The sequence below is a fragment of the Oncorhynchus nerka genome, linkage group LG10 (assembly GCF_034236695.1).
Source record: "Oncorhynchus nerka isolate Pitt River linkage group LG10, Oner_Uvic_2.0, whole genome shotgun sequence".
NCBI lineage: Eukaryota > Metazoa > Chordata > Actinopteri > Salmoniformes > Salmonidae > Oncorhynchus > Oncorhynchus nerka.
The window spans coordinates 72739013-72763976 of NC_088405.1; the positions used below are offsets into that span (position 1 = coordinate 72739013).

Consider the following 24964-nt stretch of genomic DNA (forward strand, 5'->3'; position numbering starts at 1 on the left):
CCAGCCAGAGCCCGGTCTTGAACCCTATCGAAGACCTGAAAATAGATGTGCAGCAACGCTCCCCATCCAACCTGACAGCGCTTGAGAGGATCTGCAGAGAATAATGGGAGAAACTCCCCAAATATAGGTGGGCCACGCTTGTAGAGTGATACCCAAGACTCGAGACTGTAATCACTGCCAAAGGGGCTTTAACAAAGTACTGAGTAAAGAGACTGAATACTTGTGTAAATGTCACAAAATTCTTAACCAGTTTTTGCTTTGGTATTATGGGGTATAGTGTAGACTGATGAGGGTAAAAAAGTAAATAATAATCATTTTATCCATTTTAGAATATGGCTTTAACGTAACAAAATGTGGAAATAGTCAAGGGATCTGAGTCCTATGGCCTATTTATTGCCTACCTCCTCATCTTTTGCACACACTGTATATAGACTTTATTTTTTCTACTGTGTCATTGACTAGTTTATTGTGTTATTGGCTTGTTTATTGTTTACTCCATGTGTAACTCTGTGTTGTTGTCTGTGTCACACTGCTTTGCTTCATCTTGGCCAGGTCGCAGTTGCAAATGAGAACTCGTTCTCAACTAGCCCACCTGGTTGAATAAAGGTGAAATAAAAAAATTAAAAAATCCTCTTTTGGACTGCTCATTGGCCAGCTCATCCTCCACGGGAGTAGGGCATCATAATTTATGAATAAATGGCAAGTATTTTATAGTTTAAGGAGGAGTTTAAGTAGTTTTTCCCTATGTATGATTTGGCCACAAATACGAGTACAGGACGAGTCAACAGCATTATTTGGGTAGGAGTTAACGGAACATGAACTTTCAAAAGTTAGATTTTCACTGGACAGTTACTTTAAAAAACATCTCATTTCTATGACGAAATGTGTAGAATTGCAACTCTTAAATGCATTCTGCTAACTTTGCCACCGCTGCTGGAAAAAAATATAGGAAACATTGGGTTCAGACAAGGCCAACGTGAAAGTGATTGCATATTGTGCCAGGAATTAATGGAAGTGGCAACTGACTGTAATTACACTGCAAAGACTATTCTATCTAATATAATTCGTTAAAAAAAACTTGTCAGAAAGTAGCTAGCTAGATGAACAACCAACCTTTAAACACGGTATCTAGTAATTTAACGTTACTCACCTGGTATATCAGACTCTCAAAGCTGTCCTCTGAATTGAGCTGCCTCAGGTTTGTCGTGTAAAAAACACTGTCTGCGTCATCCCACAAGAATATGTCGCCATTGAGGTAAAATGTAAGACTCTTTGCAGTTCTTCTGCAATTAGCTTTGGGTTCCAAATCGAGTTCCTCTCGTAATTTATAACAAATATCATGACTTGGTAGGTCGCTTCGCCATCGCTCTCCAGCAAACGCAGCCATTTTTCCTGTCGTCTGAATATTACGATTTTAGAATCCTACCAATGAAAACAAACGAAAACTTCAGGATTCATTCAACTCAATAATCCAATCAGATCCAGAGGCAAACTGAATGTGTAAAACAAATGGGAATTGGAGTTTTTATAACCACTGATATTGAAACGAAAGTTAGCTCAAGAGTTGATACATAGTAACAGCATAGTTGCTACAAAATGATGCTATGTAACAACAGTCAAGGAAGTGAAAATGGTTGCAATATTCCATTTGCCAGACTCACACAGCATAACTGCACACTTGCCTACATACAATGAAAATGCTTTCAAATATAAGGTACACCGTGCATTTTTATTATTATTATTACTACACATTTTGGGGTATTTGGGAAATACAGGACTTCAGTAGGCAATTATAAAATACTGCCAAACAAAATTGTGGTTGAGGTTTATTACTGTTTATAACATTTGCTTATAAACGACAATGCCTTCCTGTGGTTGTCAGTGGCATTACATTAGCTGCAGACGTGTTAAGTATGTGTCCCTGCATCTTGTATTGTCTCCGCCAACAGAAACGTTCCGTTCTCGCTACACGGTCTGCTTCAACACAACACGCGCGTGCGGCTGTGCTATTCACTGTGAACGACATGGAACCAAATGGGCTTACAAACGAAGTCGTCTGAACTGCTTATGAATGAATACAATGTCCAATTTTAAGGACACGAACTCTATCCCAGATGGGTACAGGGCTCTAAACACCAGTGAATTGCAGGAGCTTTTACAAGATGAAGAAAAAATGGACCAGATCGTCCGACTCAATGAGAAGGTATTTGGTTCTACAATGTGATAACTATCGAATAAAACCACAGTTTTGCTAAATGTATCTGTCAGTTACATATGGTTGATATGACATTTTCCAGACTATTAGGCTACATTCAAACTCAAATAGGTCTCAACATTATGCTCTCTGCTGATTTCTATAGAGCGCGAAATAATTGCTTTGATGCCTCATCGTATGGCACATCGTGTAAGCTATAGGCAATGCATGCTTTATTATCCTCATATGACACTATATTATTGTGCGTGGCTTCCAATGGGAAAAGCCTTTAATGTTTCCCCCCACGTTCTCCTTCAATCCGATAGAGTTTACGTGAATGTAAATAGTATGTACAATTGACATTGTTCACATTCCATTCGTTTTTTACAGAATGTTTTTCCATACCAATCGACCTGAACAGGGACTTCCTGCTTGCCATACAGGACATGTTCAGTGAGAAGCAGGATCAACCTATTCAAAATGCTATAAAAGCACTAAAATGTTCATTTGAAAACATAATCGGTCTCTCTGTCCCACACACATGCACATTTAAATGCAAATGCACCTCATTCTGTCTTTCTGTCTTATTCCCCACTAGAACATCTATTCCTAAATATAATGTTAAATTACGAGGGCAGTTTGTTCTTGTTCTATTTGTCTTGCACAGTTAAAAAAAATTGTGATTCATGGTACATAGCCCTCTGCTTGAACTCATCAGGTGTGGCATTCATTCTTGGACAGAGAGAAAATCGTTATTCATTTGGGACTGGATGCGCATGTGTCCAATTCAGATCAAGACATGACATTTGAAACCTGCCTCACTGCTGCAGCGAATGAATTAGAGAGATGTTTCCAAAGTGGTTGCATCTCACTGAGAGAAGCTATGGAATGCTCCCAAGGGACTGGATAAGAATTACTTAGCTAGAGGCATGTAAGGGATTTCAGTAATGGTTGTAGTAGCAGCTGCATTCGACTTGACCAAGACATTTGATTGAACATACATTTACATGCAAGTGTTACATGCCAGTAATAAGCTAGGTAATAGGATACTGTTGGTTAGTTGAGACATTCACACACAATTCTCATTTACAGTTTGTGTAACTAAACATAAGTAGGGTGTCTGGGTATGCCCCCCTCCCATTGTTTTTCTTGCAGTTGCCATTGTTAGTTTAATAAAGCCCACATATGCATGGTTGGCTGACATGTGAGCATGTGGTAGTGGTAGTTGAACTTATTGTAGGGGCTGGCTCCACAGCCCCTACGATCCACTGGTGAGCAGCGCTCCAATTCATTAACACTTTGGGGTATCCAAGGGCAACCGCTCTGAAAGCATCATTAATGGCACAATAAGATGGACGCTTGTGTATATAGCCCACCTCTCACTAGCTACTGGCTAGCTCCCTCTAGAGAATGTTCTCAGCCTCCTGACTGGCATAATTGCTATCCTCTACTGGCTCCATGGGATTTGACATGGGTAGGAAGCACTAAATGGGAAAATTAAATTACAGTCATCTGGACACTGTAACTGCTCCATTTGAAGACACTCAGACGCTGAGCACCTCAGCTTACCACAAATGGCAGTGAAGGAGCAGAGCAACACTCAAGCCCTTTTCCCCCAAGATAAATCTAGCTGGTAAATTCTTGCAGATTGTACAGACTTGATGGAAAAGGAGCCAGTATCCTCACGCTGGCATATTAAATCATAACACATTCATCATGTTTGTATAATATATTTCCCAATATCAAATGTCAAACAATAATATTTTATACTTGGTTCACATACATTTTTATTGTATATCCAGTTTTTGTGTCTTCACAGAAACTGCCACATCAGTACATTTTCAGCTTGAGAAGTTCACACAACATTGTACTTCTTTCCAAATCTGAAGTGCCCTTCAAGTGTTTTTTTGTCAGTGCCGGTGAATACTGTCTGGTGGTTTGCTTTACAACCAGTGCATCATCACAACCACAGTCCCAGGGGCTCCTGAACCTCCCGCTTGCTAAACAGGGGTAGGAGCAGCCACAGTAGGAAATGGAAGGTCTGATGCTATTCCTGTTTAGGGAAAAACGCTGGTGATTATGAATAGCCATGAATGACAGGGATTTGGAGTGAAATAAGCTATACAGTGTCCTTGTAGTCACAGGAAATTCAAGGGAGAACAGTGGAGCTGCAGTGTCTTTGTGTACACCGTGCTTATTTTGACTCTGGGCCAAATGCTCCAGATTCTACAGAACATGGGGCTCTGATTGCCTTGCAAATGATCATTATACAAACCACAAGTGTGAGAGAAATGAACAGTAAGACACTTGTGAAGGGACTGAAGTAGCCCAGTGTTGAGGGAGACTTTTGAAAAACACTTTGAGCTAAATTACACTTTAGCAAAATCACAGGAACTGATAGACACTGCTAGAATCTTTAGAGCATTTTCAAATGGGCTGCAAAGATTTGTGGTTTCTCTAAATTGCATGCGGGCCCACACAGTGTGGCGTCATAGAAGTAGTTTAATACCCTGTAGACTTTGCCATCTTGCCTGCTGTGATGTGACAATGCAGATATTTCAAGCTGTTCCGATGACAAGAATTAAGTATGCACAAAGAGGTGTGACAAGCATAAGAGACAGGATATTGGCCCAGATACAAAAACTAGAGGGGCTCAGTTTAGAAAGTTCGAATGCATTTGGGAATGGAAAATATACTCCATAAACCTACAATGAATAACTAGACTAAATGTTAACATTCAGATTATTTTACTACATGGAATGAGTGTTTTAAATATTTAATTCTCAATTAAAATTAATACAGAAGTGGAATGCAAGAAGCAAATACCCCACATTTGGAGGATTCGTAACACAGAAAGGAAATCCAACCTCAAAGCAAACACACACAAGTCAAAATGTGTTTAAAAATCTTTTTCATGCTTATATATTTTAATTTGAACACATTTTAAAGTTACAATATTCTTAAAAGCAATCAACAAGTAATCCCAAAAAAATTAGCCTGTTGGGCATATACTTGTTCAGATTAAGTTGTCAATGAAATGGTATTGAAATCATTTATCACTCCACTAGATAATCCACATAAAGTAAATCTTGACCTGACAAAGAAAAATTGGTCAAGAAACAGTTCCAGTGAAAAGTGTTGGCACAGTATCTTGGGTAACATCTGTGGAATAAGTCACACATTTTCCTGATGACTTTCACCGTCAATGGTTGCTTTGAAGATTGTCACCTGACCGGCAGTAAAACAGCAGATGAGATGTTTCTCGGGGTTGAATTGTAACCTCTCTGCATCAGATGGTCAAGGTAATCCCAGAGAGCTGTCTAAAACAAGATCACATATGCAGCTGTGATGTCCAGAGCCATGATCCAATTGAAGTCACAGTCTTTTATTCCCTGTGGCTTCCTAGTGGGCAAAAACTGGTTGAATCAACGTTGTTTCCACGTCTTTTCAATGTGATGACATTAAATCAATGTGGAAAACTGATTGGATTTGCAAAACGTCATCAACATAAGGGCATTGTGTTTTGTTCACCCAACTTTAAACCTAAATTCAATAACATGGTGAATTTGTTTGTTGATTTCACATTGAATTCACATTAGTTGACAACCCAACCAAATGTAAATCAAAACTAGACGTTTAACTGACATCTATGCCCAGTTGGTTGTGACTGAGATCAGTGGAAATCATATTTCAAGCTATCACTACTTCATTAGATTATGCATTTATCATGTTGTACAGTACATCCTCCACAGCGTATTTTTAGTAATTGTAACACACAGACATACTTCTCATTTGTGTATACAGTCAGTCAGTTAGTGGTCTGAAACATTTGTATGTCCTTACATACCCAATCCTCCTGATGATGCTGAGGGAGAAGGCTGGGCCCTAAGCAGTTCTGAGAAGGCCCCTTCATTCATTTGAGAATGGGAGCCCTTGATAAAAAAGTCCCTAAGACTTTTAGTTCTTTTCCTCGATTTGATTAATCATTTTAAAAAACACAGATTAAAGCCTTGCTTATACATTGCACACTCCCCTCTCCTTTCAGCCTATCATAGCTAAATGAAATACTTTTTTCAAAGTGATTCTTCAACCTCGAAGTCTGAGACGATTAGGGGTTTAAGTATCGAAGGGGAAATAAATGTATTTTGGACCCGCAAAGCTTCTTTGATTATTACAGTGCAAGGTTTGTAAAAAGCCTGATATGTCCAGCCAGACACATTCCACTGAACTGGATTCCTGGGAGCGATTACATAGTTTTGTAGTTGGCCAAAGTTAGAAACAGCCTTCTTCAGGCTGACTGCCAAGTGAAGCTTTTAATTAGCAATTGATTATCACCCTGAGCCAGAAGTCTTGAACTCAACCCTCTTCTCAGATAAGGTGGGCAATTTGAAATGTTCTCTCATTCCCTGTACATAGAACTTGCTCCAATTAAAGAAGAAGTCTTATCTAGCATCTTGCTCTGCAGTTTCAGCTTGCAGGAATGGAAATATTTAATCAAAAGAAGACTTTATTCCCTCCATTTTGGGAGGTGTGAGGCATACAATGTGCCTTTGCTTGGAGACCACTATGATTGGATCAGTGGTTTCTGACCTTCTCTGGCTGGGGGGTGGCATTCGCTTTGGTTTCCTGTTGCAAGAAACTCATGTGGTTTCAGTCGAGAAGTGAGGGTTATACGTAAACTCTGAAGTCGAAAGAAACCACTGTTGAGGAGCCATTGACTGAGCATTTCAAAACTGCTGCAAGGAAAGTCAGTGCTACCCAGCTGCATCAATAACAAAGATTACTATCAGTGATTGTGACTCAGTAACTTGGGAAACATGCCAATACAAGCTGTAGATAATAATCCTCCCACCTAATTCCCTTTGGCCACTCTGCAACAGTACGCCCTCTCAGTCTCATTAATTTTACCTCACTTAACTCCACTTTCTGATGTCACTGAGAAGCTCTTCCTCCTTGGCTGTTTTTCAGTCTAAAGCACTTTCAACTGACCCACTTTGTTGTGTGTTTGTTCATGATGCAATGAACATAAATTCTCACATTCCTGTAAGCAAATTAATTTCAAGTGGAGGCATGCCCCATGAGGAGAGCCAAACTGTTTTGGTCATGAGCAGAGTATTAAGTGAGGCAAAAATCTCATTATCATTTAACAAAATAAACCATTTATCCTTGGTATACTTTGGTGAGCTCAGCCAGAGTTAACAATATCCCTGAGGTTTTAAACAGTGCAATTGGCAGCTAAAGAATTCATAATTTTACTTCAGGCAGAATAGCAAATCTCAATAAAAGCCTCCACGCTCTTTTGACTTCAGATAATTTGAGTTAACAGTGGGGTTTGTGGTTTGCCATCCTGTCTGTGCTATGCCAATGTCGTTTTAGGAACAAGATGGACGGAGCTACAGATGACAAGCCACAGAATCCCTTCATCATGCAACTGTGTTTTTCTCATTGGGTCTAAAGCGATGCATAAAATGCCACTGGACTCACCATTAGTCCTGACCCCTGGAATACTTTGCAATACATTTTCTAATTGTCCTTTAGTTTGGGGATTATTCCCATATATTGACACTTACTTAAATGCAAAATACATTTTTGTTTAATTGAAACCTTTCACCTCGATCAAACCGACAGCGCCATTGTGTTTTGGTTCACCAGAAGTACATACATTTCCAATGGAATGTTGCGTTTGCCTTGCACCATTGCATTGCAGGCAAACACAACCACTATTTATCCAATTTATGCATCAAATTGTATGCGTAGACTTGACAGAAATAGAAGCAAAAGGTAAATGTTGAACTTTTGTTGCACATACATTACTAGTCAAATGTTTGGACTCACCTACTCATTCCAGGGTTTTTCTTTGTTTTTACTATTTTCTACATTGTAGAATAATAATGAAGACATCAAAACGATGAAATAGCACATATGGAAACATATAGTAACCAAAAAAGTGTTAAACAAATCAAAATATATTTTATATTTTATATTCTTCAAAGTAGCCACCCTTTGCCTTGATGACAGTTTTTCACATTATTGGCATTCTCTCAACCAGCTTCATGAGGTAGTCACCTGGGATGTATTTCAATTAACAGTTGTGCCTTGTTAAAAGTTCATTCATGCGTTTGAGACAATCAGTTGTGTTGTGACAAGGTAGGGTGGGTATACAGAAGATAGGCCTATTTGGTAAAATACCAAGTCCATATTATGGCAAGAACAACTCAAATAAGCAAAGAGTGTCAGATGTGTGCGTACTGGTAGCGAAGTCAGGTGCAGGAGAGCAGAGATTTGTGAACAGGTGCACACTTTATTTAGGCAAAAGTGCAAAACGCGCAAAACAGTCACAAGAATTATGTTTCACAATAAACATCTTCGTGAAAAAATAACATGGAAAAAACAAGCCAGTCTGGCGCGTCAACAATACACACGTAACACAAACAATCTTACACAAAGACATGATGGGGAACAGAGGAATAAATACATGTAGGTTGATTGGGGAATGAAAACCAGGTGTGCAGTGAACAAGACAAAAAAACAAATGGATACATGAAAAATGGAGCAGCGATGGCTAGAAAGCCGGTGACGTCGACCACCGAACGCCGTCTGAACAAGGAGAGGAGCCGACTTCGGCGGAAGTCGTGACAAAGAGAAACGACAGTCTATCATTATGTTAAGTCATGTAGGTCAGTCAATATGAAACATTTGTGAACTTTTATTTTTGCAGTCGCAAAAACCATCCACAGCGCTATGATGAAACTGGCTCTCATGAGGACCACCACAGAAAAGGAAGACCCAGAGTTACCTCTGCTGCAGAGGATAAGTTCATTAGAGTTAACTGCACCTCAGATTGCAGCCCAAATAAATGCTTCACAGAGTTAAAGTCACAGACACATCTCAACATCAACTGTTCAGAGGAGACAGCGGGAATCAGGCCTTCATGGTCGAATTGCTGCAAAGAAACCACTACTAAAGACACCAATAATAAGAAGAGACTTGCTTGAGCCACAAGCAATGGACACTAGACCGGTGGAAATCTGTCCTTTGGTCTGATGAGTCCAAATGTGAGTTTTTTGGTTCCAACTGGCTTGTCCTGGTGAGACAGAGTAGGGGAACAGAGGATCTCTGCATGTGTGGTTCCCACCGTGAAACATGGATGAGGAGGTGTGATGGTGCTTTGCTGGTGGCACTGTCTGTGATGTATTTAGAATTCAAGGTACACTTAACCAGCATGGCTACCACAGCATTCTGCAGCGATACGCCATCCCATCTGGTTTGCACTTAGTGGAATTATCATTTGTTTTTCAACAGGACAATGACACCTCCAGGCTGTGTAAGGGCTATTTTGCCAAGCATCAGATGACCTGAACTCCACAATCACCCGACCTCAACCTAAATGAGATGGTTTGGGTTGAGTTGGACTGCAGAGTGAAGGAAAAGCAGCCAACAAGTGCTCAGCATATGTGGGAACTCCTTCAAGACTGTTGGAAAAGCATTAAATACATTCCAGGTGACTACCTCATGAAGCTGGTTGAGAGAATGCCAATAATGTGCAAAGCTGTCATCAAGGGAAAGGGTGGCTACTTTGAAGAATCTCAAATATACATTATATTTTAATTTGTTTAACACTTTTTTGATTACTACATGATTCCATGTGTTATTTCATAGTTTTGATGTCTTCACTACTATTCTACAGTGTAGAAAATAGTGAAAATTAAGAAAAACCCTTGAATGAGTAGGTGTGTCAAAACTTTTGACTGGTACAATATATCCACAAAATTTTGGATTAGATCATGGAAAAGTTTGACTGAAGAATTTATTACGCAGTATTGATGCAATGATGCTGTCGGTCTGATCGAGGCGTTAGTCTGTGGAACTGTCACTATTAATGACTCTACATGTATACATTTTCTTGCTGTGGTATGAAGATTCTTGAAAGTGTAAGCAATAGCCTGACTTTAGTCTTGAGTTTGGTTTTTGAACAACTTTAAAGGGCTGATATGTGAAGTAAGTAAAATGTTACTTCGCTAGTGCCAAGTCATCAACTGAATCCTCCCAGTGTGTATGCCAAAGCCACAAGCGTATCATGCGGTCCATGTGTAACATGAGTGAGGCTCTTGACTAGGAATTCAAAGTCCGCTATTTGCCAGAGGTGGAAAGTCACATTGGTTTGGGAAAGTGGCCTGTAAGTTGTTTTTTTAACATACATTTTTATTGATCTTGTTTAACACATCTTGACTTAATCTTCACATGAAATGAAGTATCAAATGCCCTCAGTTTTATTAACCCTGACTGGGAAAGTAATTTGATATATTCAATATTTAGTATAGACCTACTGGTTGAAGTTCACACCTTGGAACAGGTTTTTGTTCTTAAGTAACTCACCATCAAACATTCATGTATATACAGTACACCCTTGTTCCTTCCTGTGTTTCTGGCCCTCAATGACCCTGCTGTTTCTCACAGTTTCATACTTTCCACATTGACTAACCCCTTTGCTGTTGCTTTCTCTGCTCAAACCCTTTGAGAAAACAATTTCCAGCTCAATACATTTCAAACTCAGTGTGTAGAGCATTTCCTGCAGAGTGAGGTTAACCTTGAAGATCTATTGTAGCTTGACACATTTTTTATTTAACTATGAATTCTGTGAAGGCTCAGTTGAGCAGATTTGTAAACATCAATCTTTAAATAGCTAAATAAATATGTACATTTCCAACTGTTATGCCAACTTTAAACTCCTATTTATCAAGATGCTATAAGTAGGTTGATACACATACACCTGTATTACTGGAATACTACTTTAAACATGGCACCCTACCATCACAGTCTGCTATTGATTCAGTTAATCCATTTACATTTTCTTTGTGTGTGCTGAGATGTACATTCTCAGGGTTCTGACTCCATGCCTGTCTCCAGTTTCAGGAGCTGCAGGTGGACAGAGAGATTCTGCTGACCTCCAACCGGAGCTTGGCCGAGGAGAGCCTCGCCAGGCGACCCCGCCTCAACAACGGCAAACTCCAGCTGGCTGAGAAATATAGGGATCTGACCAATCTGGCAACCGCCTGCTGGGAAAAACAGAGTCGGCTCGGTGAGTCTACATGTGACCAAGAGAGGCAGAGGAGAAAGGAAGATTGTCTCTGTTTCTGGGTGTACATGGAATATTGCTGTCAGCCATGAGTCAGGATTAAGAATATAAAAATACAGCTGGATAAGAATTTATGGAAATATAATGTCTGTGTGCGGAGTGATCATAGACCAGGGAACGAGATTTTGATGAGCTGTTGTAGCTGACTATTTTTGAGGTAAGCTGCAAAATCTACAATGGTTTATTAATAACATCTAAACAACCCCAGGGTGTGTGCCTTTGTGTCTGTGGAAACACATCACAGAGAAACACTGTTCCATAACAACGCCCTAATGTCGGCTGTTTAATTTATGAGGCCCGCGCTGATCAGTGTCGCGACCTCTTGTGTGGATTGTTATTACATTTGACAGGTTGGTGGGTGAAATCTTCTGGCACTGTTGGGATCCAAACTCTGAACCTGATCCATGCCCCTCCCCTCCAGTCCCGCTCATGGGTGTGAGGGGTGGAGGTGGGGTCTTGCAGAACTATCGTGTCCCCATGGGTGAGCTCAGGCAAAGGGGTTCCCACCTGGCTGTTCCTTCTCTCTTTCAACACTAGCCAAGAGTAACCACTGGAGCATGTATGAAATAGGACTCCTGCTCCACATGAGCCTGTTTCATTTCCCAAACAGTTAACAGGGGCACTCCTCTGCTAAGGGAGCTGTTTTTTAAAATGTTTATTCTATTTGGCCAAAATGACTGAATATTGTGTTTCTCCTGGTTTCCTTCTTGGCAGTGTAGGAAGCTGAGTGTATTCTCACGGTCAGACAGACTCGCACATCTCAGGGTCATCTTTGACTGGCTGAATCAAAGAACATGTTATTTAAACAGACAAACAAATAAACAGAATAACATATTTTTTCTTATGGTACTGTTCATGCAACTTGCTGAGCTACCCATAAGGCCAAAGTAAACTAGGCAGAAACCTCAGTACCCAAAGGAGCGCCATCACGCTAACCTCCTCGGGCTGAGTAATTGCATGGTTTAGTCTGCGGTGGCCCTCATTGCCTTACCACGTGTTTTCTAAGAGACAAAGGGGCCCCTTTTTGGGGTAGTCCTTCCAAGACTTGAGAGAGAACTTCAGTCTCGCTGTCTTATCGTAGCCCTTTACATTCAGTAGAAAATGGCAGATTTGGGCACTAATACTGTAAGTGCTTAAAGTGAAACATAGTGGCTGTACAGTAACATGCTATACATGACGCCAGAGTTCTGGCTCTGCACTTCACAGCACTGTATGGGTTTTGACTGATAGAACTGCGCCCGGCAAGAAGTTGTCCCCATCCCTCCCAGTAATTGGAGAAATTTTGAAATGTTTTGGGTTGGCTGAGTGAGGGAAATGCTGTAAATTAAGTTTTGGAAAGACAAGACATTGAGGATTATAATAAAAAATACCACTTGGATGTCATAAAAGGAAGCCAAACACCCGTGAGTCCAAATGTACACTTCACATTTCCAAATCATAAAACTCATGTCATATACAGTGTCAAAGTTTATGATCACTATGTTTGATGTACAGCTACAAGATGATATAGCTTCATACCCTGGGTTGTTCTGAACTGAATGAGCCTATGTTTGTTTATTGTGAAGAAAATTTGCCGCGTCACACTTCACCTGAATGCATTCATGACCTATGTTCCCTCAAAAATGTTTATCACTGAGCAAATTTCAGGTCTGCTGAGCGCAAACATGAACGATGTGAAAACTTCCGGGACACATTTACTGTGGACACAGGCTGTACCCGCTTTAAGTAACAGTTTTAAGTAGGCTACTATGTCTAGTGAATGGCACAGATCCATATATGGCAATCGTCTATTTGTATATAGGCCTGCTGTAGCTCTGATTGGTTATGGCGTACCGGTCTGTGTAGAGTATGGGCCTGAGTCATGCTTGTCAATGCAATACAATCCTACTCAGATGCATTTCTCCCTACAACAACATCTCTTGCATAGTTAGTTTTGTATACTAAGTCTTGCATAGTTCATTTTGTTTCGGGTATGTTGCATTGAAAACGGCTAATATTGTGTTAATTTGATCACAATTCCCACAGTAAAGGGATAAGTTGATAGTGTTAACTAACGGGAAAACTCTAGAAAGTTGAGTGAAGTTCAATCTCGTGTTTCTCTGTGCGGGTTTATATTTATTCTGCATAGCAGTCCCGGGGAGCTGCGTGCCCACACACAGTTTAGAGGGAACATTTCTCATGTCTCCCTTCTATGCACACCAAAATTATGATCTGTTTCTCTGATTTGCCTTGTGAAACCTAACACTGTAAGATCATATTGTATAACCTAGCTAGTTATGTTGGCAATAGAACAAGCTTTCAAATCATGCCTACCTGTCCCAGATTGCCATTTATAATGGACCGTTTTTGGGATTGTGTAAACAACAGTAAATGTGTTATTTTTTTTATTTTTTTATTTCACCTTTATTTAACCAGGTAGGCTAGTTGAGAACAGGTTCTCATTTGCAACTGCGACCTGGCCAAGATAAAGCATAGCAGTGTGAACAGACAACACAGAGTTACACATGGAGTAAACAATTAACAAGTCAATAACACAGTAGAGAAAAAAGGGGAGTCTATATACAATGTGTGCAAAAGGCATGAGGAGGTAGGCGAATAATTACAATATTGCAGATTAACACTGGAGTGATAAATGATCAGATGGTCATGTACAGGTAGAGATATTGGTGTGCAAAAGAGCAGAAAAGTAAATAAATAAAAACTGTGGGGATGAGGTAGGTGAAAATGGGTGGGCTATTTACCAATAGATTATGTACAGCTGCAGCGATCGGTTAGCTGCTCAGATAGCTGATGTTTGAAGTTGGTGAGGGAGATAAAAGTCTCCAACTTCAGCGATTTTTGCAATTCGTTCCAGTCACAGGCAGCAGAGTACTGGACGAAAGGCGGCCGAATGAGGTGTTGGCTTTAGGGATGATCAATGAGATACACCTGCTGGAGCGCGTGCTACGGATGGGTGTTGCCATCGTGACCAGTGAGCTGAGATAAGGCGGAGCTTTGCCTAGCATGGCCTTGTAGATGACCTGGAGCCAGTGGGTCTGGCGACGAATATGTAGCGAGGGCCAGCCGACTAGAGCATACAAGTCGCAGTGGTGGGTAGTATAAGGTGCTTTAGTGACAAAACGGATGGCACTGTGATAAACTGCATCCAGTTTGCTGAGAAGAGTGTTGGAAGCAATTTTGTAGATGACATCGCCGAAGTCGAGGATCGGCAGGATAGTCAGTTTTACTAGGGTAAGCTTGGCAGCGTGAGTGAAGGAGGCTTTGTTGCGGAATAGAAAGCCGACTCTTGATTTGATTTTCGATTGGAGATGTTTGATATGGGTCTGGAAGGAGAGTTTGCAGGAGATGGTGATGGTGGGTTGTGTTCCAAAGGAAATGACTACAAGTGTGCTTGCTCTAGTTCCTCAATGGCACAGCTAGGAGAGCAAAAAAAAAGATTATTCTTTGAGTCATAAAAGTGAATTGACATTGCTTAGGAACTGTGCGCATTTGGAGACTCCAGTTCGTCCTCTCATTCAAACCCTTGTAATGCTTTTGTCTTATGTTGCACCTATATAGACCAATTCCCACGAGTGTAAAGGGTTAAACGGTCATCTTTGTTTGAACTCCACTCGGCTCTTCAACAACCCGTGCTCAGTGCATTGCGAATTAATTATTTAGATTATGGAAATTTAGGGGATCACCAAACAAAGTCTAGATTAGCTATAAGTCTCCCAGGTGCACCAAGTCATGCAGTAGATATGAGGACAAGCATAGGAATGAGATTGCAACACCTTCTAACACTACTTCCATTCAATCCCACTCCCAACCTGCATTTCCCTACAGCCTCAGCCAGTGTTCTAGCATTCAAATCAACAAGGAGATATGAATTATTTGTTGAATTTAACACCCCCCCCAACTGTTGTACAGTCCAAGTGGTGCTGCTGGTGCTGCAAATCTACACTACAGGTCAGTTTTAGAATACCTACTCATTCAAGGGTTTTTCTTTATTTGTACTATTTTCTACATTGTAGAATACTAGTGAAGACATCAAAACTTTGAAATGTGTTATTTTATGTCAAATTCTTATTTACAATGACAGCCTACCAGGGAACAGTCGGTTAACTGCCTTGTTCAGGGGCAGAATGACAGATTTGAACTTGTCAGCTTGGGGATTCGATCCAGCAACCTTTTTTGGTTACTACATGATTCCATGTGTCATTTCATAGTTTTGACGTCTTCACTATTAGTCTACAATGTAGAAAATAGTTTAAAAAACAACAACAAAAACTTTTGACCGGTAGTGTACATGAAAGGCTTTTGTCTGCTGCTCTCCCACTAGCTGGTAGTTCAAAGACAATGGCACATGACTGTGTAGATAGTTGCTTTGAAAAGCCTCTTAAGACAGACGGCCCACCCCTCAGGCTGGGTTTCTGCTGCTGTAACTGTGTGCAAACTCACCAGCTAATGGTCATGGGAAAGATTCGGCGCATCAATGCCAGCAGGAAACTGAGCAGTTGTCAGGGGATTTGGGGGTGGAAAGGGGCCTTGTCTTTGCTTAGCAGAGGCATGATGTTGACAGGGCGACAGTAGAGCTGCACCAGTGGGGTATGTTAGAGCTCTTAAATGCTTTAGCAGAGCAGCAGCCGCTCGGTAGAGGAAGCCGTAAAACCCCTCTTCTTGAGCCTAATGGGTGAAACTCAGAAATATGTTACTTTTTCCTCAATTGGGGATAAAGCAGGTGCTGCTCTACAGATGTTTAAATCAGTTAAATTGCCGAACACCTATTTTGATGTTTTGACGAATTTATCCATATTATTTACAGAGGAAATCTCAAAAGCACCCGATTTAAATGAACCCTCATGTACAACAGGCATGTTTTGAAGCCAATCGTTCCTCCCCTTTTATCCCCATCTACAGCCGTAGCAGCTGTCCAATGATGGAAGGAGGGTGGAATGTTCACCTTCTTGTCACCACACACACATACTGTACCAACACTCCAGCTGCACCAACAAAGCAGGATGGTTGGGAGTCCGTCCTTCCTCCACAAAACATCTGATTCTCATTTGGCCAGAGGAGAGGGAAAAAGGTGAAAAAAGGAAGAATTCCTGAGGCAAGAAATCGCAGAAGAGTTACATTGTGTTCTGGCTCAACGTATTGTGTGTATTGCGTAATGCAGCTTGCTTAGGGATGGAAGACATCAAGTGCGGAATGTGGTCAAGGTTGCTGTGGTCACAGGTGGACCTGCAGCCTTTGTCTGTTTGTCTGTCACTTGTCACATCAACTTCCCACCACCAGCTCACATTCTATTATTTTCAGCTTGTTCCCACAATTGATAATTAGTAATGTAATAACCTTGTTAAAACCAGGTATAGAGTTTATTTGTTATAATTCATTGGTATTAGATTTAAAAAGTGATCGAATTGCTCCTGAATTGTAATGTTGTTAATGCATTTCTTCTGAATAAATATTTATTTAATGTACAAGTGAATAGGTTGGTTTACTTTTAAGTTAAAATTTTGACCAATAAGGTAGATTGTTAAGCTGTGGCCAAAGGGAGAGTTGACCTCGTTAACAGGAGGCCTGGGGCCTGGGTGTTGGTGAAGAAAAACTATAAAAGATGATGATAAAAGTATAACAAAACTCACATCTACTGAGTTTTGAAGGGAAATACTGATATGATTTTATAATAGAGTTATTATTTTGTTAAGAAAAACATAGTAGAGACTGAAGCTACCGATGTGCCGTCTCATCGCGGAGGTATTTGACAGCTCGAGGTTAGCCTAGCAACGTGCGAGACTTGGAGAGAATTGCTTGTGGAAGATTAACGAGTTCATGTTTCTATGGGATATCTGTTGCTGCTAAGGAGTACTGTCTGCATTGAAGCACCACAACGGTGGGGTGCTTCGGGACTTTGTGTGTAGTCATTTTTTTTATAGCTCCAACACGCTCCAACGGGTTTAAGCAAGCTTGCAAGTAATTTGGACATGGGTTGTGCACAACTCATTGGGGTTCATTATTTGTATTTATGTTGATGTGGTACATTGAAAAGGTGGTAATATACATCTTGAACCTTATATCTGTTGCATCGGTGGAGTCATTTACTGTTTCAGTGTCATTTAAATCATGGGAAAGCATATCCTTATATAATAACATAAATCTATAATCAGTCTATCTGAAGTTAATACCCTAATTGTCATCACCCTTGTCACGTGAGCTCCCTCTCCGGCCTCTAGGTCACCAGGCTGCTCGTTATGGCGCACATCTGTCACCATCGTTACTCGCACCTGCACGACATCAGACTTACCTAGACTCCATCACCTCCCTGATTACCGTCCTTATATATATATATATATATGTCACTCCCTTTGTGTCACGTTCTGACCTTTATTTCCTTTGTTTTGTATTTATTTAGTATGGTCAGGGCGTGAGTTGGGTGGGCAGTCTATGTTTGTTTTTCTAGGTTTTGGGTATTTCTATGTTTCGGCCTAGTATGGTTCTCAATCAGAGGCAGGTGTCATTAGTTGTCTCTGATTGAGAATCATACTTAGGTAGCCTGGGTTTCACTGTGTGTTTGTGGGTGATTGTTCCTGTCTCTGTGTTTGCACCAGATAGGACTGTTTTTGGTTTTCCACATTTATTGTTTTGTTAGTTATTTCATGTCTAGTTCCTTTATTAAAGAACATGAATAACCACCACGCTGCATTTTGGTCCGCTTCTCCGTCAATGGAAGAAATCCCTTACAGAATTACCCACCACAACAGGACCAAGCGGCGTGGTAACGGGCAACAGCAAAAGCAGCAGCAGGAGCAGCAACAGAGGCAGCAGCAGCAGGAGCAACAGCAGCAGCAGTGGGAGAGGCTGCACTATTTGGAGGAATGGACATGGGAGGAAGAATTGGAAGGTAAAGGACCCTGGGCACAGCCTGGAGAATATCGCCGCCCCAAAGAAGAGCTGGAGGCGGAAAAGGCGGAGAGGCGCTGGTATGAGGAGGCAGCACGGCGGCGTGGATGGAAGCCCGAGAGTCAGCCCCAAAAATGTCTTGGGGGGGGGGGGGTACACAGGAAGTGTGGTGAAGCCAGGTAGGAGACCTGCGCCAACTTCCTGTGCTTACCGGGGGGCTGGAGAGACCGGGCAGGCACCGTGTTATGCTGTGAAGCGCACAGTGTCCCCAGTGCGGGTGCATAGCCCGGTGCGGTACATTCCAGCTCCGCGTATCGGCCGGGCTAGAGTGGGCATCGAGCCAAGTGCCATGAAGCCGGCTCTACGCATCTGGTCTCCAGTGCGTCTCCTTGGGCCGGCTTACATGGCACCAGCCTTGCGCACGGTGTCCCCGGTTCGCCTGCATAGCCCAGTGCGGGCTATTCCACCTCGCCGCACTGGCAGGGTGACCGGGACCATTCAACCAGGTAAGGTTGGGCAGGCTCGGTGCTCCAGAGCTCCAGTGCGCCTGCACGGTCCGGTCTATCCGTCACCACCTCCACGCACCAGCCCTCCGGTGGCAGCCCCCCGCACCAGGCTGTCTCTCCGGCTCATCCTTACAGGGGCTCCCTCCTCTCCAGCGCAGCCGGAGTCTCCCGCCTGTTCGGCGCTACCAGAGCTCCCGCCCCTCATTCCAGAGGCGCCAGAGCTACTCAGTCCAGCGCTGCCAGAGCCTTCCTCTCCAGCGTTGACGGAGCTTCCCGTCTGCCCAGCGCCATCTGAGCTTCCCGTCTGCCCAGCGCCATCTGAGCTTCCCGTCTGCCCAGCGCCATCTGAGCTACCCGTCTGCCCTGCGCCGCCTGTGCCGCCAGTCTGCAAGGGGCCGCCTGTACCGCCAGTCTGCAAGGGGCCGCCTGTACCGCCAGTCTGCAAGGGGCCGCCTGTACCGCCAGTCTGCAAGGGGCCGCCTGTACCGCCAGTCTGCAAGGGGCCGCCTGTACCGCCAGTCAGCCAGGGGCCGCCTGTACCGCCAGTCAGCCAGGGGCCGCCAGTCAGCCAGGGGCCGCCAGTGCCGCCAGTCAGCCAGGGGCCGCCAGTGCCGCCAGGGGCCGCCAGTGCCGCCAGTCAGCCAGGGGCCGCCAGAGCCCCTCAGCCCAGAGGCGCCAGAGCCCCTCAGCCCAGAGCCGCCAGAGCCCCTCAGCCCAGAGCCGCCAGAGCCCCTCAGCCCAGAGCCGCCAGAGCCCCTCAGCCCAGAGCCGCCAGAGCCCCTCAGCCCAGAGCCGCCAGAGCCCCTCAGCCCAGAGGTGCCAGAGCCCCTCAGCCAAGAGCCCCTGCCCCTCAGCCAAGAGCCCCTGCCCCTCAGCCAAGAGCCCCTGCCCCTCAGCCAAGAGCCCCTGCCCCTCAGCCAAGAGCCCCTGCCCCTCAGCCAAGAGCTTCCGCCCCTCTGTCCAGAGCTTCCGCCCCTCTGTCCAGAGCTTCCGCCCCTCTGTCCCAAGCTGCCCCTCAGTCCAGTGGGGTCATTTAGAGGGGTCGCGGTGGTTAGGAGGCCACGGAAGCAGACAATAAGGCGGACTAAGACAATGGTGAAGTGGGGTCCGCGTCCCGCGCCAGAGCCGCCACCGCGGACAGACGCCCACCCAGACCCTCCCCTATAGGTCAAGGTTTTGGGGTACTGTCACGTTCTGACCTTTATTTCCTTTGTTTTGTATTAATTTAGTATGGTCAGGGCGTGAGTTGGGTGGGCAGTCTGTTTGTTTTTCTAGGTTTTGGGTATTTCTATGTTTCGGCCTAGTATGGTTCTCAATCAGAGGCAGGTGTCATTAGTTGTCTCTGATTGAGAATCATACTTAGGTAGCCTGGGTTTCACTGTGTGTTTGCGGGTGATTGTTCCTGTCTCTGTGTTTGCACCAGATGGGACTGTTTTTGGTTTTCCACATTTATTGTTTTGTTAGTTATTTCATGTCTAGTTCCTTTATTAAAGAACATGAATAACCACCATGCTGCATTTTGGTCCGCTTCTCCGTCAATGGAAGAAATCCCTTACACTTTGGTTCCTTCCCCAGGTGTTATTGTTTCTGTTCCAGTGTCATGTCTGTGTGCTGTTAGTGTTTCTTGTTTTGTTTTGTATTATATTCTGTTTGTTTTATTAAAACACACACCTCCTGAACTTGCTTCCTGACTGTCATCGCACATCGTTACAACCCTAGCGAGTTTACAATAGGGATTCTTATTGGAGATGTCCTTCTCACCTAATGTCCCATGCTGTTCAGATATTCTAAGTAATGCAGTGAGAGTCAAATTCGAGCTTGGTGAGAGGGTAACAGTAGTATTGACTTCCAAGTTTAGATCTATTTCTCCCCCTCGTTTCAAATTACTGTCAGCACCTGAGGCTTAGGCTTATTTGTGGGATTCAAAATATCCAGAAGGTGAATTCAGAGCTGTTTTCCTTTTGAGTTGTGAATTTTGTTTGCACACGTTTGGGCTCTAACTTCTGACAGAAAGTAGGCAACAAATCTGATCTATGTATTTAGAGTATCTTATTTTTCTCTATAGACGGCATGTGTTTCCGACCTCACGTCCTCTCTTCAGAACACACAGAAAGAAACCTGTGGTCGATGCTTCCGCCCACATTGAATGTACACAGAATGGGACTGCTCCAGAAAAGTATGCCCCTCTGATCTATCTACAACGTGGGCTCTTCCCACCCACAGATATCTTTCAGTGTGACTTGAGATACATCTGAAACTATTACAATAAATCAGGTCATTATACATGCAAACGTGAAAAGAAGCACCAAGACAAACAAAGCCCACTTCTCTGAGTGACCATGAAGCGCAAGGATTTTATTGCCCGCTTACACTCCCACGGCTTCAGACTGATTGGAAGCCAGCTACTTTAGTGCTAGGGTGTGAGATTGCACTGTGACTGGTGGGAGTCAGTAATTAAGTCAGTTTCATTTCGGTATGTGTGTTGGTGGGGGTAGTTATCAAAGTTGGATTAAGGTTACTGAACTCCCCTTACACAGACCTTACCACATGGGGGGAGAATGGGGCCCTTTGCAGGCTTTTGTACTCAATCCCCCTGGGAATCAAACCACAACTGCCAGATAGACAAAGACAGCCCTCACTTATGTGTAACAAATGATACATAAAGTAGTTATGTAACAAATGGAAAACAGTTTTTCTCAACATTGCACATTCCAATGGGAATTGTGTACCCATAGTTTCACACACACACACACACAGCTTTGTACAAGAGAGAGAGTAATCTCTGCAGCATGAGGAGACCTTCAGTGGTCTGAACAAGGATTTTTTTTTTGCCCACACCCATATTTAAATAAATTCTTCCCATGACCTTGACCTTTTCGAGATCTGTTAAATCTAATTAAACATGTTAGCATTGGCCTAATTAAACATGTTAGAATTGGCCTAATTAAATATGTTAGCATTGGCCTAATTAAATATGTTAGCATTGGCCTAATTAAACATGTTAGAATTGGCCTAATTAAATATGTTAGCATTGACCTAATTAAACATGTTAGCATTGGCCTAATTAAACATGTTAGCATTGGCCTAATTAAACATGTTAGCATTGGCCTAATTAAATATGTTAGCATTGGCCTAATTAAACATGTTAGAATTGGCCTAATTAAATATGTTAGCATTGGCCTAATTAAACATGTTAGCATTGGCCTAATTAAACATGTTAGCATTGGCCTAATTAAACATGTTAGCATTGGCCTAATTAAATATGTTAGCATTGGCCTAATTAAACATGTTAGAATTGGCCTAATTAAATATGTTAGCATTGGCCTAATTAAACATGTTAGCATTGGCCTAATTAAACATGTTAGCATTGGCCTAATTAAACATGTTAGCATTGGCCTAATTAAACATGTTAGAATTGGCCTAATTAAACATGTTAGCATTGGCCTAATTAAACATGTTAGCATTGGCCTAATTAAACATGTTAGCATTGGCCTAATTAAACATGTTAGCATTGGCCTAATTAAACATGTTAGCATTGGCCTATGTAAGGAGCTTTACCTCCATTACCTCACACAGTGTAGGCCTGCTGTATACTGCCAAGTTGTCATAAAGAGATTGCGAAATTATTTGCTCTATGTCAAATTTTTTGGGGAGCTGTAAGGAGAAAATAAAAATGCCCAACAAATGTGATATAGTGGTGAGCTGTGAAAGCACACATTGTTGGAAGATATCTAGAGACAAAATCCTTCACCTTTCAACTCGCCTGAAGTTGTAATCAATCTTGCTGGATTTGTGTTTTGAATTCTCATGTTATTTTTTGCTGATGTAGAGAAACAGTTATCGTTAGCTGCTGAAGGCACTAGAAGATGCTAACGGTGTTGCTATTGTCAGACTGTGGTAAAGTAAAGATGAAGCCACTCGGCTCCAATCCGGAGTGCTAGCACTGCTCTAACCTCCTCTGCACACACACAGTCGTCTTGGATTTGAGGAGAGCTGAGAAACCATTCTGTACAAATCTCATTACACAAGATGCTGGGGCCTCATTTATAACCGTTTCGTAAGTTTCACACTAAATATCTGCGTGCGCCATTTCTGAAAAGAATACGTACATCTAAAAATATTGAGATTTATAAACTTGGCGCATGCCATACATAGGCTACGCATGTTTTCCGTTCTAAATCAGACCTGTTGTAAAACTGCTGTGCGTGTGTGTAACATGGTGGGTTATGTGTCCACTTGACACCTCAGAAATATGTATTTACAGTGGGGCAAAAAAGTATTTAGTCAGCTACCAATTGTGTAAGTTCTCCCACTTTAAAAGATGAGAGAGGCCTGTAATTTTCATCATAGGTACACTTCAACTATGACAGACAAAATGAGAAAAAATCCAGAAAATCACATTGTAGGATTTTTTATGAATTAATTTGCAAATTATGGTGGAAAATAAGTATTTGGTCAATAACAAAAGTTTATCTCAATACTTTGTTATATACCATTTGTTGGCAATGACAGAGGTCAAATGTTTTCTGTAAGTCTTCACAATTAATTTGATCTATATTTCTGCTTTTTGTGACTCCTATCTTTGGCTGTAAAAATGGCTGTGTGTTTTTTTGACTTGGCTATGACCTAACATAATCATATGTTGTGCTTTCGCTGTAAAGCATTTTTGAAATCGGACACAATGGGTAGATTAACAAGATGTTTATCTTTCATTTGCTGTATTGGACTTGGTTAATGTGTGAAAGTTACATTTCAAAAAAATATTTTTGAATTTCGTGCGCTGCCTTTTCACCTGAATGTTGTCGAGGGGTTCCGCTAGCCTGCCCTAGAAAGGTTAATAAAACCAAAAGTTTACCTTTACTTGGAAGAGTTCTAGTGTTGAATGGCCATAACCACCTAGCAAACATAGCATCACTTTCTGTTTGAGCTGGGTGTTTGAGTAGGGTGAACTAGTTAGTTGCATAGCTAAGTGAAAGTAAAAAAAAAAAACTAAATATAGCTAGCTCTCTCTCTCTGGTTTCTTCTTCATTTTTAAATGAATACATTTGTTCAAAACTGTTCAACTATTAACTACTCCCCACATTTTATGCACTGCATAAATGTACTAGATTAAACTAGATTAAATGTAAATGTACTTCAGTACTAGATTCATTCTCTGATTCTTTGATTGGGTGGACAACATTTCAGTTCATGCTGCAAGAACTCTGATAGGTTAGAGGACATCCTCCAGAAGTTGTCATAATTACTGTGTAAGTCTAAGGAAGGGGGTGAGAACCATGAGCCTCCTAGGTTTTGTATTGAAGTCAGTGTACCCAGAGGGAGGACGGATAATATACACATAGAGTAATAAGGGGATGTAAATCAGGTGTAAATCAGAACGCCACCCGAACAAGGGTGGGAGTCGTGACAGGAGCCTCCACTGATTTAGATTTTTTTTGTCACTGGCCTACACACAATACCCCATAATTTGTACAAATTCATTCGAAATGAAAAGCTGAAATGTCTTGAGTCAATAAGTATTCAACTAATTTGTTATGGTAAGCCTAAACACGTTCAGGAGTAAAACATTTGCTTAACAATTCACATAATAAGTTGCATAGACTATGTGTTAAATAATAGTTTTTAACATGCTTTTTGAATGACTACCTCATCTCTGTACCCCACACATACAATTATCTGTAAGGTCCCTCAGTCGAGCAGTGAATTTCAAACACAGATTCAACCACAAAGACCAGGGAGGTTTTCCAATCCCTTGCAAAGAAGGGCACCTATTAGTCGATGGGTAAAATAAAAAAAAGCAGACATTGCATATCCCTTTGAGCATGGTGAAATTACACTTTGGATGGTTTATCAATACACCCAGTCACTGCAAAGATACAGGCGTCCCTCCTAACTCAGTTATCGGAGAGGAAGGAAACCGCTCAGGGATTTCACCATGAGGCCAATGGTGACTAAAACAGATACAGAGTTTAATGGCTGGAAAACCTGGTTCAGTTTGCTTTCCACTGGGAGATAAATTCACCTTTCAGCAGGACAATAACCTAAAACACAAGGCCAAATCTACACTGGAGTTGGTTACCAACTGAGTGACTGAGTTAACGTTTTGACTTAAATCTGATTGAAAATCTATGGCAAGACCGGAAAATAGTTGTTTAGCAATGATCAACAAGCAAATTGACAGAGCATGAAAAATTATAAAATGGGCAAATGTTGCGCAATCCAGGTGTGGAAAGCTCTTGGGGAGTT

General features: G+C 42.1%; 1 protein-coding gene across 1 annotated transcript in view; it reads left to right on the forward strand.

The window, feature by feature from the left end:
* The first annotated feature begins 1898 nt into the window (after positions 1–1898).
* The window catches only part of LOC115105699 (vacuolar protein sorting-associated protein 37D), a 54052-nt gene continuing 30986 nt past the window's right edge, over positions 1899–24964 (forward strand). The window contains 2 exon segments of the mRNA XM_029628004.2: positions 1899–2203; positions 11102–11273. Of these exon segments, the coding sequence (XP_029483864.2) occupies positions 2072–2203; positions 11102–11273 (304 nt within the window). The 5' untranslated portion in view covers positions 1899–2071.